The sequence below is a fragment of the Leopardus geoffroyi genome, chromosome B2 (genome assembly GCF_018350155.1).
Source record: "Leopardus geoffroyi isolate Oge1 chromosome B2, O.geoffroyi_Oge1_pat1.0, whole genome shotgun sequence".
Classification (NCBI taxonomy): Eukaryota; Metazoa; Chordata; class Mammalia; order Carnivora; family Felidae; genus Leopardus; species Leopardus geoffroyi.
Window position 1 is genome coordinate 54,035,565 of NC_059332.1, and position 17,735 is coordinate 54,053,299.

The 17,735-nt window shown below is 39.0% G+C and overlaps 1 protein-coding gene across 30 annotated transcripts in view; it reads right to left on the bottom strand.

The window, feature by feature from the left end:
- The window catches only part of DST (dystonin), a 495,699-nt gene that overhangs the window by 110,310 nt on the left and 367,654 nt on the right, over nucleotides 1–17,735 (bottom strand). For all 30 annotated transcript variants that reach the window (XM_045498616.1, XM_045498614.1, XM_045498603.1 and 27 more), the window contains 7 exons: nucleotides 15,597–16,145; nucleotides 14,331–14,507; nucleotides 7,509–7,632; nucleotides 4,241–4,449; nucleotides 3,299–3,616; nucleotides 2,608–2,774; nucleotides 839–995 (listed from right to left, as the gene is read on the bottom strand). In XM_045498616.1, coding sequence (XP_045354572.1) covers nucleotides 839–995; nucleotides 2,608–2,774; nucleotides 3,299–3,616; nucleotides 4,241–4,449; nucleotides 7,509–7,632; nucleotides 14,331–14,507; nucleotides 15,597–16,145 — 1,701 coding nt within the window. The remainder of the gene's footprint in view (nucleotides 1–838; nucleotides 996–2,607; nucleotides 2,775–3,298; nucleotides 3,617–4,240; nucleotides 4,450–7,508; nucleotides 7,633–14,330; nucleotides 14,508–15,596; nucleotides 16,146–17,735) is intronic.

A 17,735-nucleotide genomic window follows, 5' to 3' on the forward strand; every position in this document is an offset into this window, starting at 1 on the left:
TCAAAGTTACACATTATAATTCAATTTCTTTAACATATCTTAAAGCAATGATGACTGTGGGTCCTGATTCATGGGGGCACGGATAGAAAAAAAGGCACCATGCCCAGGTGACTGTTAACACTGTTAGCAGTGAGAAGTGAGGTATGGTCCATCCTGCATTCTGCTCCTAGCCACAGTGGAAGTCAGGCTATTTCTAGCTGCCATGGATTCCAAAGTAACTGTCAACTGCCAGTCTCAAGACTATACTCAGTAGTGGCCAAATTATAAGAAGAAAGGTACTAGAAATGATTTTTTTAAAAATGGGAATTCAGAATCCTATTTAATAGTGAGTTTTAATCATCAAAATTTCAATGAATTTTTAAAAATATACATCTCCACAAAGTTGGGAGTTGGGATAACTGCTGTAACTGGTCATAAGTTTTATGATTTGAATCAGTTGACAAGACTTGTACACTATTTGTACTAGGGATTCAAATACTGGTTACAGTGATGTATCTGAGCTAGAGTTAATTGCTGAGTTGAAGAGCAGGGTCTTTTACATAACGTTATGAGAAATGGTATAAAAAAGCTAAGTAGAGATTTGATGGGGAAGTAAACTTGGGTACTAGAACAGGCAGCCACTAATAAATATCTTTCAAAAATCAAATTAAGTCAAAGTTTGTGTTCTTCCTCAAAAGGATCAGAGCTATGTTATGACTTCCAAGTATCACCAAAATATACCGAACATAAATGAGGATCTAACTTAATATGATATTAGATAAAAGGAAACCACTAATAGTCTTTTAACCTCTCATGACTCACACAGGCAAGTAAGAATTAGTATTAGATAATGATTCACCTTAGTTTCTTCCAAAGATTTTCCTAAATCCTCTGCACCAAAAGAAGGCTGCACAATAGGAACTCTTTCTGTTGTTTCTTCTATCCATGACTTCAATGACTTAACAAGGACTTGGAAAGCATCCAACTGTTCTTGACAAGAAGATACAGCTTCTTTTCTAGATAACAAAAATTATTGAAGAATTTAAGGCTCCGACAGAAAATACTCCAAAGAAATAATTACTAATAAATAAATTATTATTCTTGTATAAAGCTTACTATTAAGAAAAAAATATTCCCCTATGCACTCTCTAACCCTTGATAAGAAGAGGAAAGGTGTCATAGATCCAAGTGAAATCAGCTAAATAACTACTTTATTCCTCAGGCACACTCCACAGAAAAAGATAGGAGCAGTTAAGAAATCTGTAACCCATATGGTAATGGCACTCTATAATGCTACATAAACTCTAAGGCTATATAAACAGTTTTAACATTATTTAGATTCAGCAAACTTTGATCTGTCCACTTTATATGGTGCTTAATGCCAGCAGGCACAGAACGGGCAGGGAAACATTTACACATCACTGACATGAGTAAAACATCCTGCCATCTAGCGGTTTCTATACGACACTACAGTCCTTCCAGTGGATGGATAAACCAGGTGCCTCAGAGAGTACAGTTCTCTCCAAACTCTCCAAACATGAGGTGAGACCTGGTTACAAGAATGTTAACGACCACCTCCCCCACAGATCCTCAGAACGCTCCCCAATGAACTCTAGGATCTTTCTGTACACTAAGCACCTTGGAGGGAGGGCACATGCCCAGCAAGGAACAGCTGTGAGGACAGTCCCATTTGGTACATGGATGATGACCTATGGATGGCATGTGCGCATGTGCATGTATGTGGAATAGCAACATAGAAGAGTCCACTGAAGCTGGACTAATTACTGATGACTACATGGTCTTAAAACTGGACCATTCTGAAGGAAGAAAAAAACCTAGAGTTGACCTAGGAAAAAGAATATTACTTCCGTGCAATGTGAATTAAATATTATGTGACAAGATGGAAAATGTAGCTCTGGAAATAGTATAGATAATAGCACTCAAAAGTTTTAGGTAGAGGATCCTGAAGAAATTAAGTATAGGTAAAAGATAAGTGTTTTCCATCTTTGTGGGTTCTTTAGCAAAACCAAATGTATATTCCAAACTAACATGAGATCAGAAATATGTAAAAGTCTAGCCACAAGGTTTATTTCTAAAAAGCACAGCTTTTTAGCTCAACTTAGGTTCATTTTCTCGTTTCTTATTTATTCACGGAATCATTTCTTTCTACAACTCTTTAAAAGGTAAACTATTTTACGTTTTAAAAAAGGCCATCAAGAATTATTTTAAAATTGCGCATAGCTTCTGAATTGAGCCCAAAAAGCAATGAGCCATGAGCTATCTTTCAAGGTTATTTCTGCTTTTGCAAATAAAATGTGCTATTCGCCAAAAGCTTCAGAGACTATAGTGACTTTAGATTATTTTCAGTAAAACACCACCACCACTATTTTTCTTCATAATACTCTCTACTTTTAGGAAAAAGTACCAAATTTCCTTCCTAAATATTTTAACAAAAATGCACTTGATTTTAATCGCAAAAAAAAAAAATGTTATCAATATAAAAGCACTTACAAAGTAGTCCTATGCTTATTTTCAAATTTTATTTCAGGTATTGACATAAGCAAAGAAAAATAATTCATTCTTTAAGTGTCAAGTAGACTAAAATCCAATTTCTTAAGGGGTGCTTACTTTTGTTTGATGGTATGCTCCATTTCCTTGAATTTCTTTGACAAATTATTTGTTTTTTCAAAAACCAGAGCCTTATCACCTGGCAAGCCATGGCTGGATATCTCCTTCAAAAGACTGTGTAAAACTTCAAGATCTTTCTTATGTTCTAAGAATTCAGAAGTTGATTCCTACAAAGGATTTAGATATTTAATCAATAGAAGATACTGCCAGATTTTCAGATGGCATTCTATCTACCAAGAGGTATGTATGGAGCCAGAATGGCTCTCCTCAGAATTTCACAGAAGAATGATCCCGCCTGTAGTCAGTACTCTAAATATGAATAAACATGCAGTAGGCTGTTTGAAAGAGAACATAGTAAATTTATTTAATTTAAAAACGTACTCTTCATACTCTGTCTCTTTGTGGGTTCTGGCATATAAGGTACTTTTAAGATCTTTAATATGTGCAAACTGTGTATGTGAGACATGGTGTTCATTTCTAATCAATGAGCAAAACATGTTAAGGAGAAGATGGGGTTTGGGATTTTTAAAGGAGGGAAGCACAGATCCTTACCAATCTATCACCAATTAATCTATCAGCAATCTATCAGCATTAATGATGATCGTTAATTATAATTCCGCTAATACATGTATGAGCTGGTCTTAAATGTTAATATACTTGATTAACCTCGTGATTATTAAGGAAGACACACCTGCATATATTGAGACAATTCACTAACGTCTTTTCCTGGCACATCTGTGTCGGTAAGAGCCTGAGTTTTTGTTTCTAAAAACGTTTGGAGCTTTTCTGAGAGGTTCTCAAAGAGTTCTACTTTGGTTTTGAGCTCCTCCATCTTGGCCAGTTTTTCTTTGTGTTTATGACTAGCTTCTGAAAACCGAGCAGACAAGTCTTTCATCTTGGCCTGCAGTGAGGATGCAGTGGATGGGTCTGAGGTCTCCATAAATTTCTTCACTTTTTCATTCATGGCATTTATACTGCTCTGACGACCTGCAATATCCTGTTCCAACATCTGAAATGAACCAAATAATGCGTATGCTTCACAATGATGTTTACAAATAGTATCACAGAGTGTTAAAAACATCACTATTCATAACAACATGAGCTTGAACCACCTGTGACTGAGGCAAGTTAACGTTGGAACTGACTGACAAGTCTGATCTGTCCCTGGAGGAACACAATCCCAAATCTCTTCAAGAGAGACTGGAGAACAGCTGGCAAGTTGCCTGAGCAAGGCAGGAGGCGGCTGCTACTCAGCAGCCCCTGGGATCTAATGGAGCCCCGGGATTATCCATGGTCCTCATTTTTAAAAGGCTAGACAACAACAAGATTGATCTGATTAACCTCATGTGCAGCTGGCTGAAGCTGTGATACACACGATAGGGCTCATGTATGTGTAAGCCCTCTGAAATGAATTACACTCATGAAAAAGTATACAAAGCTCTCTCTATACTTCTTCACAGAAAAACTGTTCTGACACATGTGTTTTGGTGCAAGCAATACTGTCCAGTTATACTCAGGAAACCCCTTTTTCTATATCCTTAAATTGATCTTAAATCTACCCCTTCTTGGGACTTTTTAAACATTTTTTTTTCATCTAAAAGTGTTTTTTTTTTTCTTTTTAAATGTCACTTACAATGTTTTTACTGATCACATCCTGAAGAGCAGCAGAGTTTAAGGGCACTTGACCTTGTTCTTTCAGAGAACTTTCCACACTTCCCATCCAGTCCAGCATTTCATCCAGGCCATCCTGCACACTCAGTGAGCGGGTCAAGGTTATCTGGAGTTTTTCATTTCGTTCATTAACAGACTTGGACAGATCATCATATCTCCCAACAATGTCATCTAGTCCAAAGAGATCAGGAAATGTTAACCATGAAGTTCTCTTTGACCTATTCCTTTTCAAAAATACACTAAGGCGAGTCACAGAACTTCCATACCAAAATTGGAAAAAGGAAAAAGTTTAAATGATAAATTCAAAATACATAATCAGAGCACCATCTAAAAACTTAAAAAAAGAAGGAAAGCATCTCAGTGGAATATAAAAAAAAGAATTATTTCTTAAAAAATAGTTCAAATATATGCCATCTGCATTTGAAAAGAGATTTTTGGATGCATAAATATTTGAACTGTCGCAGAGAATGTTAAGTGGTCTAAACTGCTGATGTTTGGAATAAATATTGGTTCTCAACCTGACATTTCAAATTAGCCATACTTGGTAACTATATGGGGGGGAAAAGGTGACAGTCAGATACAGCTATTCTCAAGAAACAATACACAGCTATAAAAAGATTTATCAAGAATTAACCCTCACATATAAAAAGTTATCTCTCCCATGTACACATATGCATTCTCCGTCTCTCTCCCTCCCTCTCTCTCTCTCTCTCTCTCTCTCTCTCTCACACACACACACACACAATTAAGCTTTTGTCATCCTTCACACCCTAAGCAAAGTACTCAAATGCACAGAAATTGACAGATCCAAACATGAGAAAATAAATATAATCAGAAAACAGATAATGAAAATTCACTTAAAATAAAGAGGGTTGAGGTTATGCTTCTAAAATATAAATAGAATGTATTTGAAAAGTTTGATAGCAGACAAAAGGGAAAAATAAATGTTAACAGCTTGACCTATCTCAGATGAGATTAACTTTCTTTTCAATTAAGATGCTAAAAAAACAGCCCATTCTAGCCAATTTTTCACTCAAATATAAAGTTCTATATTTTAACATCCTACATTCTGTACTGCAGACCAAAAAAAGTTCAAAGAACAATGATTTTAAATGTATTAATCTCTCTCTGGAATAATCATCAATTTGTCACTCACTGTACAATAATTTGAAACATATTTTAATTACTTCTGAATGCTTTAGTTGGATACATTGTATGTGCAGTTAGCAGAAAACTTTGACCTGAAACCCCTCTCTAAAAGTGAAATATTTTACACGTTGTGTTTGGTCCATGGAACATAATCTATGTAAGCAATATTTCCCTTTGATTGTTTTAATATATAATGAGAAAACAGTTTGACAAATTTTCACTAAATTGAGAGGTTAAATTTAATTTAAAGAGACAATCATGCTTCTGCCACAGAACACAATGAAGCCCTGAGAATGTGGAGGTGGAGTGGGGTGGGGGGCATAGGGGAGTGCACTGAATATGCCCCAAGATTCTATCAGCAGACAAAACAAGCAGCAAGTTCAAATACAAGCCCTGCTTTGAAAGTCACAAGAGAAGATACTCTGAATTGCAGGTAGTGATTGATTACCAGGTGAACTGCTTCTCAAATGGGCAATTCTGTGCATCAGCAGGGTAACGTAGGCAATCTGTTTAGCCTTGCTAAGGGACATCCCACACAAAGTCAGCTATTTTAATAAAATTAACACATCTCGAATGTTACTATTTTCATATTTCTTAGTGATCAAATACTGTCACTGAAGTCAATTCTTGCTTTTACTAAGTGAATATTGTTTTATAAAAAGTGACAAAATGAAATCTACTGTAAGAATATTAATTTTTTAAGCGGTTGGTTTTCTTAGAGGTCACATAGATCTTAGAGAAATTCCTCTCTATCTTAAATATATTTTCACACATTCCTAGAAATTTATACCACATAAAAGTTTTAAGTCTTAAAATAATGTGTAATATGTGGAGTTTTAAGCTAATAAAAATGAGTCTATGTACAATTAACAGTGGGAAAAATGTCAAAATGCCTCTGCAAATAACAGCAACACATATAACAAAGTCTTTCTTTCCTCTCCAAATCTCTGTGCCCAAGTCTTTAAAGCAGTTGGTTGCAAATGTGGGATGTCAAAATGGTACACTGGCATATAGGAACAAAATGTTAGACCTTCCGTTCATATTTTTTACCTTATACTTTAAAATGTTACGTTTTTGTATTTTATAATTATAATACACGTAATGTGATAAGACAGTAACGTGTACATAACTTATAAATACACATGCATATATGAGGGTGTATGCTGAAAATTATTTGATAGAGGTGCATGATCAAAGAAGTTTAGACATCTTTAAGAATGTAAAAAAAAGTTTTCCTTCTACAGAGCAGTTTTAGAAAAGCAAAGTTTCGTCCTTCTCTTCATCTAAAATTTCTGCTCAGATTTTAATTCACACTTTCTTTGATGTGAAAACACAGGTCCAATTATCGTACAAAACGTTAAGTTTTCTATTTCACATGTAGAAATATATAATAACCTGAAACCACACATTAAATAATATGAAAAGCAGCAAAGTCAAAGCAAAACATACAGTAAGACAGCAAGCATTTATCGATACCCCCACTGTGCATTTACTATAAACTAAACATTATGAGTGGATACGAAGAATAACATGCAATAGCTCTTTTCTTAAGAAATCTTGACTCTGAGAGGGCACAAAAGCACCAACTGGATACAAGTTTCTAGTATCACCAAAGAACTGGGGCAACTGGAACCCTGTGAGACCCCTCAAAGGCTTCTAGAAAATGGAGAGCTGGAAATGTTGGTTTAAAGCACATCTCTTAGCCCCACGCTCCTGCTTTCAACAAAGACAGACCCCTCCAGGGAGTCTCTTTTGGCTACAGGATTAGAGGCTAGCTCTGCCCAATGCCATCAACCAAAAGAATCTGAAGTTCTACTTCCTGTGGTGAATATTACATAGAGTTTTTGTTACATTTTCTAAAAATAAAACTAAACTTTAAAAATACTCCTCTCAAAGAATACAACCCCCACTCCCAATATACGTGCCGAGAAAAGCCATGCCTCTTCCCAGATTGAGAAGCACCATTTCACAGTGAAAGGCCATAAACAACACAATATACACTAGTGAACGTGTTCTCCATATCAGAATATCTTCATTTAGGATTTACCCGGGAGAAAGTGAACAAGGAAATCAATACTCACCCAGTGTTTTCTGGATATCATTCTTGGCTGGAAGTAAAGATCCTCTGGCATCTAAAAGGACTTCGGCCGTTTTTTTCAGTTTCTCTACAGCCACCTGCTGATTTGATATCTGCCCTTGCAGAGCCTGGAGGATTGAATGCCTCAGTTATACTCAGTAGGACTAAATAGTATATTTCCAGTATAAAAAAATTGCTTACAGTAAGATAAAGTTAAATTGGACAGAATAATCTCTTCATCATTACAAACTTACTCCAGAGTCCTTAGAGTAAGGCCAGTTATGAAGTGGTGTTAGCAAAGATATCAACCAGTCAGGATAATACAAATTCAGTCTTGAAATTAACCCTTGAGCATATGTTCATGATACTTGGCCTGATTCTCGATCTTGCAACCCTCTACCTCTAGCCTGAGATCCCCTTGGGTCCCCACTTTGAGACTTCAGAGGATACCCTCACTAACCACCAGAAAACAACAACAAAATCAACCTGACAAAAAACCTTTGGGACTCTGACTCCAAGTAAGGAAACAATTAGGGATTTCCATTTCAATACAAAATCATGTTTATATCTGTTTATTCAACAAAAGTTACTTAACATCTAACAAATCCAAAATATCTTGCTATGTTTGTGAAGATCCAAAAAAAAAAAAAAAAAAAAAAAACCCAAACAAACCAGACACAAAGCTCACCCACAGGGATCTTACAGTCAGAAAGTGTTAAGTGCTACTGGAAACTGAGAAGAGGAATAACTGGGAAGGGAACTGACATCCACCTCCATGGTGGTGAGACTGAGGTAAGTCCTGAAGAAAACGTAGATTGAGGCATGCAGGAGTGGAGAGGGATAATAGCTCCCTGCAGAGGGACAGATGGGGACAGAAACATCCTAGGAGAAGGGGAGGGTCCCAACCAGTTAGAGAATGTGTATGGGTGAATAAACAGTACCAGGACCGGGAAGGCTTCAAATGTCTGCTAAGGAGTTTACATTTTACCCTGCAGCAATGGAAAGTTATTCAGGGCTTTTGAATAGGGACTGACATGCTCAGAGCTGTCTTAAGAGAAGGCTAAATTTGTAGCACTGTGTGGGATAAACTAAATGGGTAAGAAATGAGGGAGAGACACCAGTTAGGGGCAACTTAAGCAGTTGAGAGGCCGCGTTCTGGACTGGGAAGGTAGAACTGGTGATGGAGTAGGGGAGGGACCACAGCACTTGATAACTGGTTATCTAACACTGTGCTGTGTCATATGATAGCCACTAACTACATGGGGCTTTTTAAATTTAAAATTAATTGAAATCAAACAAAATTAAAAATTTAATTCCTCAGATGCACCAGCCACATTTCAAGCACTAAGTAGCCAAGGGTGAGGAGTGGTTACCACAATGCAGAGATTACAGAATATGTCCACCATCACAGAATGTTCTATCAGACATCACTGCTTGAGGGGGCAGGAGAGAAAAGACAAGAGAAATATCCAGAGTTTTTGGGCCTAGGTAATTAATGGAATTCGTAAGCGAAAGTGGGAGCAAAGGAGAGTCTGGGAATTTATGACTTCAAAGTACTCTTAGGACCCTCATATAGGAAAAATCCCAAGGGTGTCAGGGTGGCTCAGTCGGTTAATCATCTGACTCTTGATTTTTTGCAGTTTGTGGGATCAAGCAGTTTGATCTTGCAGTTTGTGGGATCCAGCCTTCCATCAGGCTCTGCACTGATGATGCAGAGCCTGCTTGGGATTCTTCCTATCTCTCTGCCCCTTCCCCACTTGCACACTCTCTCAAAATAAATAAACATTAAAAAAAGAATTAAAAAAAAACAGTGAAGTTGGAAAGGGAGTTGACTCTGAACACAGGCTGGAACTAGACATAAAGCACTAGAAGTCAAGACCCATGGTGAGACTGCTAGAGAAGAAAGCAGGAAAACACTGGAGAAGAAGGCCATAAGGAATCACAGAGAGTTCTATGTAAGTGATGAGAAGGGAAAAAAACAAACACAAAAAACCTATCATCAAGGAGATGGAAATCGGCCTGGAACAATTCTGTCCCCAAAGGTTACAGGAAGACAGAAAGTGGAAAATGTTATTAATGTCATCTGATTTAGAAAGGATACTATAACCTTGAATCTGAAGAGAAGTCCCCATTTCTCTAAGCAGATGCAGCTCAACAGCTAGGACAAAGAGAGAAGTAGAGGCAAGAACCACAGATAAGTCTTCCAGAAGTTTGGCCCAGCATTCCTAACCCCTCTGACGTAGCTGTGTCCAAATGGGCCACTGTCCACATGGGCCCCATGCTTGGCTTTCATTTCACTGAAGCTAGTCAAGGTCCTCTTCCAGTCTCACATTCGGATTTCAAATTCAAATTCCCCTATGTCCAACTGTAGATGAACTCATCCCTGGCCGTGGGCCCAGGTTTCCAACTGGCTCTTGATCATTTCCATCTGGGTGTAAACAGTCACCACAGACTCAAAACACTAAATCTGAACTCATCATCTCATCCCCTACACCTGCACTTCTCCTGGTGTTGCATCAGGTGATCCAAGCAGTAACTCTGAGGCTCCTCCTAGACTCTCCCTCAACCCTCCTTTCCACATGCAAATCCACCACCAGGCCCTGACAATTTTACCTGCTTAACGGTGTTTCTGTTTTTTCTTTAATCAGACCTCTGTTCTGTATTTCTGGATCACTGCAGGATAATCTCTCACTCAACTCAAAAAAGCATCCTAACTGTGCTGTCTCCAGTGTCTTCCCTGATATAGCCTCCCCAATGTGTTCTATCTAAAATATATACTGACTAGATCACTCCTCTCTTTAAAATCTTTCAGTAGCTTCCCAGTGCCTTCATAAAAAAGACAGACTGGAGTATACTCTAAAAGGTCCAATGAAATCTATTCCTTAATTCTACCTTCAATATCATCTTCCACCTCCTGTTCCAGAAATGTCCAACAACACAGCTACTTTGCTCAAGCTGGACCCAATGTTTAACATCCCTACATACTAACCTTCTCATGCAACCTACCCCTCCCTGTTATCCTGAGCCTGGCCTCTTATTCACCCTTTCATAGTCAGCTGGTAACCCTCCTACCTTTCTCGTCAGCCCTAGTTCTAAGTACTCCCTGCAGGTTCTCCCATAAATGCCCTGTGAATATTACTGGGTTTGTCTCTTCTTTTAAACTGTAACTTCCTTGAAAACTAGGAATTCATTCCATTCAGCTTCCTTTTATCACTGCCTACACAATGTCTGGCATATAACATTTCTAGAATAAGTAAATGAATGAAAATAAATAAAAATATCAAGTATAAGATCCAGAAAGATCCTCTTCTGTTTCAGCCTTCATTTCAGACTAAAGCAAATGCCTATAGCCAATCACAACTATTTCCTCCACTAATTTTTATATTCAAGAAAACTTAAATGACATATGGGCAGTACATATATGTCAAAAGGCCCACTAAGCTGTGGCCAACATGTGATTTGTGATCTGTATACCAGATCCTAACATTGTCCCAAGAAGCCAAAGAATCTGTGTCAGAGTGGGTCTGTCTAGAAAATTCTTCCAGATGTTTAGTTATAGAAGGTATAAAAAATTCCTCAAGACAGGAACTTTACCTAGAACCAGACTGAAATCTAAGACACAGCTTACTTGCATTGCATGCTTATTTAAGAGATGGAATAAGGTTATGGATACCTCCAAAAACAGATTTTTTTAGAATGTGCGCTCTCCAAGGGGAGAATCAGGGTTTCAACATCTGTGTCTTCACAAAATCTTACAGTGGGCCTAGCACATAAATGTCTACCAAATAAATATATGTCAAAGTTCTACAAAAACATCCAATACCAAAGATGGCCCTACTAAACATCCTAAAACTTAGAAATGGATTACAAAAGAAGCATTTTTTTTCTTCCCCTCTCCTTTTCAAAACATCCCACGTCTTTTCTCTGCATAATTATGTTTAAGAGAGTCAACAGTTTTTAATTCCCAACATGTATTGGGTTATAACTTGGTGATAGCAGTGGTTTACAATACTACTTTAGAATACAACTGCAAATTAAAATAGTCAAAAGGGTACCATATGTAGTTTTTAATGGATCTCAATGACATTAAAACATGAAAGAGCATCTATGACCGGAAATACTGAAAGATTATGACCTTGGGCCCCTTGCCTGGACCAGAGAAGTGTGAAATCTGTAAAGGGCACTTGACCAACTCATAGAAGATTCCTGACTTGACACTATCCCTGAGATCAAGGCAAGGCTGCAGGGTGGAGACTGCCAGGCAGCATGACCTAGCTCCACACCTGCTCCCAAACCCAGGCCTCTCAGCTGGTCCCCAAATCCTGTCTTTCTGTGCCTCAGATGGGACAAAAATTTTGTTTGGTCCATGGATTTTCCTGGAAGCCGATCCTGAGGAGGTCATTACAGCTCAGTGGTATCAGAGTGCAGACAACTCAGCTAACAGTCATTTGAATAATAATGATAATGACAATGTGCTATTGGGAGAATTATTTCACATGAACCGACTTGGGTACCCCCAAATCACATTATCTGCCCAATAGAATATGTTAGCATTGCAAATGTAGACAAAACAAAATGTGGTAGTCTTATGTGTTTATATTACTGTTAAAGAAAAATAATTTTACATGTTAATAAAAATGAAAGAAATGGAGACTACCCAACGCTCATAAAAATTTATCCTTGCTACATGCTGAGATCATCTGTGAGGAAAATATGAACGTATGCCAAGAACAACTTCAGTTGCACATTTAATTTTTTAAATTATGCTGTGGCTTAATTAGAATTTATCCCCCTTTGAGACATTGCTCTCCTCTTTACTATTTCTTTGGCTGCCTTGTGACTGAAAGAATCTTCTTCCATAGCACATACCAAGTAAGTTTTCCTGTTTTAGAATTAATCCATGTATCTGTTTAACTTAAATGCCATAGCACTCTTTGGGGTTTTTCTTTCTCTTTTTGCTCCAGTTATAAAAAAATTACTTTCATATAGTATGTAATCAGTTTCCTGATAGAGACCTAACTTGAAATGTGTTGTATTTTATATACTTTCCTATACTAAACGCACCTAACTTTTTTTTAATGTTTTATTTCATTTTGAGAGAGCATGAGCAGGGGAGGGGCAGAAAGAGGGAGACACAGAATCCGAAGCAGGCTGCAGGCTCCAGGCTCTGAGCTGTCAGCACAGAGCCCGATGTGGGACTTGACCTCATGAACTGTGAGATCATGATGTAAGTTGAAGTCAGATGCTCAACCCACTGAGCCATACTGTCCTTTGACACGTAATCAAGTGTGACCTGAAAACTTAATTAAGGCAGATTTGTTCCAGTGCTCGTGGGAAAGAAAAAAAGAAAGGGTAAAAGCAAAGAGGTCCAGGACTGATAATCCACATCTAAAGGAAGGAAACAACCCCTGGGAGGCAGCACCACTGCAGGGATTCTGACCTGGAACTGGACCTCTCCCGGGTGCCTAATGTGACCCTGAGTAAAGACAGAAGCAGCACCCTCCACTCTCCTCTCCTCCGGGCACCTCACCTCCCTCCTTTCATCCCGTGCTTCCCATCCCCATCTCTCTGCCTTGGCCTTAACCTGCCACATTTCACTCTGGTATGACCTCCAGGCAGAAGCTGCCAGTCTCAGGCAGTAACTAACGTTACAGTACCTGTTTTCCTTGTAATAGCACAATAATAATGATTTTTTTTATTCTGTAACTAACAGAGGCAACTAAACTCTGAACTGTAGTTGTTTAAGTGGCAATACTGTGTTTACTTTCTAGCTACATCAGCAATAAGTGACTGCTACCCACCTGCTAAAAGAAAAGACAGAACAGATTTATGAAATGAAACTTTCAAATTCAAAATTATCAGTCACATGGAACAGGAGTAAAACACTTCAAAAGTTATCTCACTACATTAAGATTTTAAAATAGGCTTTCGGTTGCACAAGTGCTCAGTCGGTTGAGCCTCCAGCTCTTGATGTCAGCCCAGGTCATGATCTCCCAGTTCGTGAGTTCAAGTCCCATTTTGGGCTCTGTGCTGACAGCAAGAAGCCTGTTTGGGATTCTCTCTCTCGCCCTCCCTTGTTTGTGCACTCTTTCTCTTTCTCAAAATAAATAAATAAACTTAATTTTTTTTGAAAAATAAATAATATACGCATTAAATTGAAGATACTCTTCCATTGCGGGTATTCCGAGACTTCAATTATTCAGTCTGACACCAAGCCTGTATTTTTTGAAGAGCAGGTAGACTTTTTGAGAACTGTGCTAGGTAACAACTGAAGTTTATGTCTCTAAGAATTAGAGGGATACTCAATAGGAACACCAGTCCTGGCCCTCAGACCCCAGATGGCACAGTGACATCCATTCTTCCTTTTCACCTGTTCATTCCTGAACAAGTATTTACTGAGTACCCACTTTGGGCCACGTACTCTTCTAGGTGCTGGGGAGGTAGCAGTGAGCAAAACGGAGGAAAACACACCTACCTTCATGGAACTTACTTGCAATGAACAAAATAAAGAAGTGTAAAGATAAGTAAGCGGCCAGGGCAATAGTGGTTTTTCTTTAGGGAGGAGGGAGCAGTGGGATGTCAGCCATAACAGCAACATCCAACAGTTAAACAACAGTGGAAAAAACAATCTTATTAGAAAGAGAACTGAACTGGATGGTGAATTAGAGTTGCACCTCCCTTTAGAAAGACAAGTACTTTTCCCATACTTTATTCCCCTTTCCTATGTGAAACCATCACACAAGTGTGGGGAGACGGATGGCTTTCAGTAAGACGACAGAAGGGTTGATCTCTCACTTTTTTCTTTCTTTCTTGCTCTCTCTCTTACCTTGGTCTCTTCTAATTGCCTTTGCAGATTTTTAGGGTCCACAGCAATAGGTTCAGATAAGTGTTTGCTTGCTGTGACCTCACAGGCTTGGAGCCCAGAAAGAAGTCCACATGAGGCATCTTCATAGTGTTGATATTTATCCACCAAGTCTTTAAGATTATTCCCGAGGACATTGCACTAAAAAATAAATAAATAAATAAATAAATAAATAAATAAATAAATAAATCAGAAGAAAAAAAGCATGGGGGATTAAAATCCCACTATCTTCGCATGTATTAAAAACCTTAGGACCTATGAGTAATGCAACCTGGAAAACACCAGACTTCAGCCAAAGTTAGTGAAACCTACAGGACTAAGATTTTCTCTTTTACATGCAGAAGCATCTTCAAAGAGTAACAATAAAAACAAAGAGGTAGTTCTAGATTTATACCAATTCAAAAACATATTTACAAGATCCGGGTCTTACCCCGGAACAAAGGATTTAGGAATCAATCACCAGAGGAGGCTAATCTACCAGGGCACATTCCCAAGGAGTTTTAAACACCATGTGTACAGCCATGTATTTGATGGAAAGGTTTTCAAAGTGCTTATAATAAATCACTCATATGTTACACAAGACTGATGTTGCACAAGGAGGGCAAATAATCTAGATCAGAATGAAGCAAAGGCCAATAATCAATGATGCTCTTCAAACCATCTGTGCAACTTGGCCAGTGTGTTCAGCTTATACTATAAACAGGGAAATGTTCTTCGTATTGTTTTGTTTTTAAACAGAACTCTTCTGCTTGTCCACAAGAAGAAGCTGAAACAGTCTGTTAGCCATTAAGTATTAAAATAGTGCACTGATCAAAGATATCTGCAAAACAAACAAGAGTCATATATGTGAAGGGAATTATCTGAGATGAAACGTCACCTCCCAAGCCTGAGAGATGCAAATTAGCAAGCAAATTAGCAAGCCACGCTTTGGGCTCGGAACCAAAACATATACGCCACCTGGTGGTCAAATCGGATGCTGGCATTCTAGAGTTCAGGCTGCCTGGAAAATGCATCTCAAAACACTAACTAGGTATAACTTTAGGCTCCTAACCTTTAAACACATTTGCGGAAGTAAAGCACATGCATAAGAAAGACGGAATGAGGATGAAACCACCTTATTTCCTCTGCTTCAGTTCTTAGATTTCTCGCCTCTAATTCCAAAACAAAAGTTAAGAGGGACAGCGTGAAAACTCTAGTCATAGTCTGATCTTCCCTTAAAAATGAAATTACCTTCGAGTAGAGAGACCTGAAGCGATCGGTAGCATGATCCAATTTGCTCTGGACTTCTCTGTGGGTTGCAGAAGTATCGATATTGTTCTGGTCAGCCTTGCTACTGCCGCTTCTCCTGCTGCAAGATTTGGCCGCTTCTAACACTCTGTTTCCAGAAATTGTGATGTACCTCAAGTCCCCTTTGTGAGAAATGACGTCTTCTGAGAAACTCTTCTGCCGTTTCAGTTTGGTCATTAAACCACTGAGGTCGTCAGCACCTGCTTCCAGGTTTTCCAGTTCTTGTTCTGACTGCTGCAGCCAGTGTTCAAACTCGCTATAATCTGCATCGAACTTTTCTAATTCTTCCTGCAGAGAATGCGTTAATTTCATTTTCTTCTCCGACTCGGCCAGTGCGGTCTCATAATGTGTTTTCAGTTCCTTCATGTTTTTCTGCAGTTTCTCTTTTTCCTCAGGAGAGAGATAGTGACCCTGTTTCTCAAGCAAGGCTTGTGCAGACTGAGTGGCCATGAGGACTGCTTGGTGCTGAGAGACGATCTTCTCATGTTGGGCCTGCGTGAAAACAAATCAGCCGTAAGGTCAGAGCGGCGATGGGGTGACACTGAGGTGTCAGGAACCCAGGACTGACAGACTTGCTTCTCATTAACCTTGTCAAGGTACACAGTGTGTCCCGTGTACTGGTGCATTTCAGAAGAGCATGCTCTGACCACCCTAACCTTACTTCTGAGGAGGTTTCCCAATCTTCTCTAGAAAGTACTTAGATGATCACATAGGACAAGTACTGTTTTTGAGAAGTTTGGAAAAAATGTAATGAATTTCTCTTCCACGTCTAAAACAAACATCTACAGTATGATCTCAATTTACTCACTGCTTCCTCACAATCACCTTAAAGGGACTGCTAATGTCTTCAGCTAATCACTGAGCAGATAAATACAATATTTTAATTAAGAAATGATCCTGAAAAGACACATACATAGGAAAAAGAGAATTTGTTCCTTTTAAAGCTATAAAAATCCCAGGACAACAATTAAGCGAGAACAATACACATTCAGAGGAGCCCAATGAGATCAACGAGAATGCTGGAGCTACCTTGCTTCTCTGGCCCTCAGCTTCCTGCATGGGGAGAATGGAGACAATTACCCCTGCACGTCATGGGTTTGCTGAAAGGAGTACATGAGGTCACACATGTGGAATACCTGCTGATGAGCCTGGCACGTACCAGGGGTTAAAATACACTGGAGTCCCTTTCTCTCCAGCCATAGCAGCTTCTTCCATTCCCCGCAATATGCCATATAAATGTGGCAAAAAGGAGAAGAATCCTTTTGGGTCATTTTCCACATTTCTCATAATGGTTTACAGGGAGTCAAAGGGCCTGGTAACATTAACGCCAAGCTCTTTTACTGCTTGGCTGTCTCCCACCCTACTTGAGGCACGCCAGTCTCTCAAATCCTACCTCTTCCCTCACCTTGTTAGGCATGTTAGGACCTTTTCCTCTGGCTGTTCTCACCAAATGGTTCTTCCCGCAGGTATCTGCCTCGCAACCCCCTTCCCCTCTGATATGTCCTCTCTATGTCTTCACACAGATCTCATCCTCTCATGCAGCCTACTCAGATGATCCTATTTAATGCTGAAGAGTGGCTCCCAACCCCACGCTCACCCACCTGTACCCAACTCAGCAAAACCTCACCACTTTCTAACATCCCATATTGCATAACATTTAGGTATTTGTTGTCTGACCTATCATCCTCACTCTCCCAGTATGCAAACACCATGACAGGGAATTTCATTTGCTCACTGGGGAATCCCAAGCACCTAGAGCAGTGTTGGCAACAAGGGCTAAATAAGAATAACTATATGCTGTGAAGTAGACAGGACCAAGAAGCACCGCTGTAGGGCAACTGTTCACTTTCAAGTCTGATCCCACACTAGTCAGCAGCGAACTACTTGTATTCTCACTATCCGTAACAACGCCTGCCACACTGTGGGCACAAGATAAATATTTGTGTCTGAAGAACATTTCTCCCACAGACTGTGTCTTTGGCATTTGAAATGGAACCACATACTATTCTCCAGTGGGTCTTCTGAACATAGTAAGTTAGACATACAGAACACCTTAGAAATTTCTGATCCATCCCCTTCCTT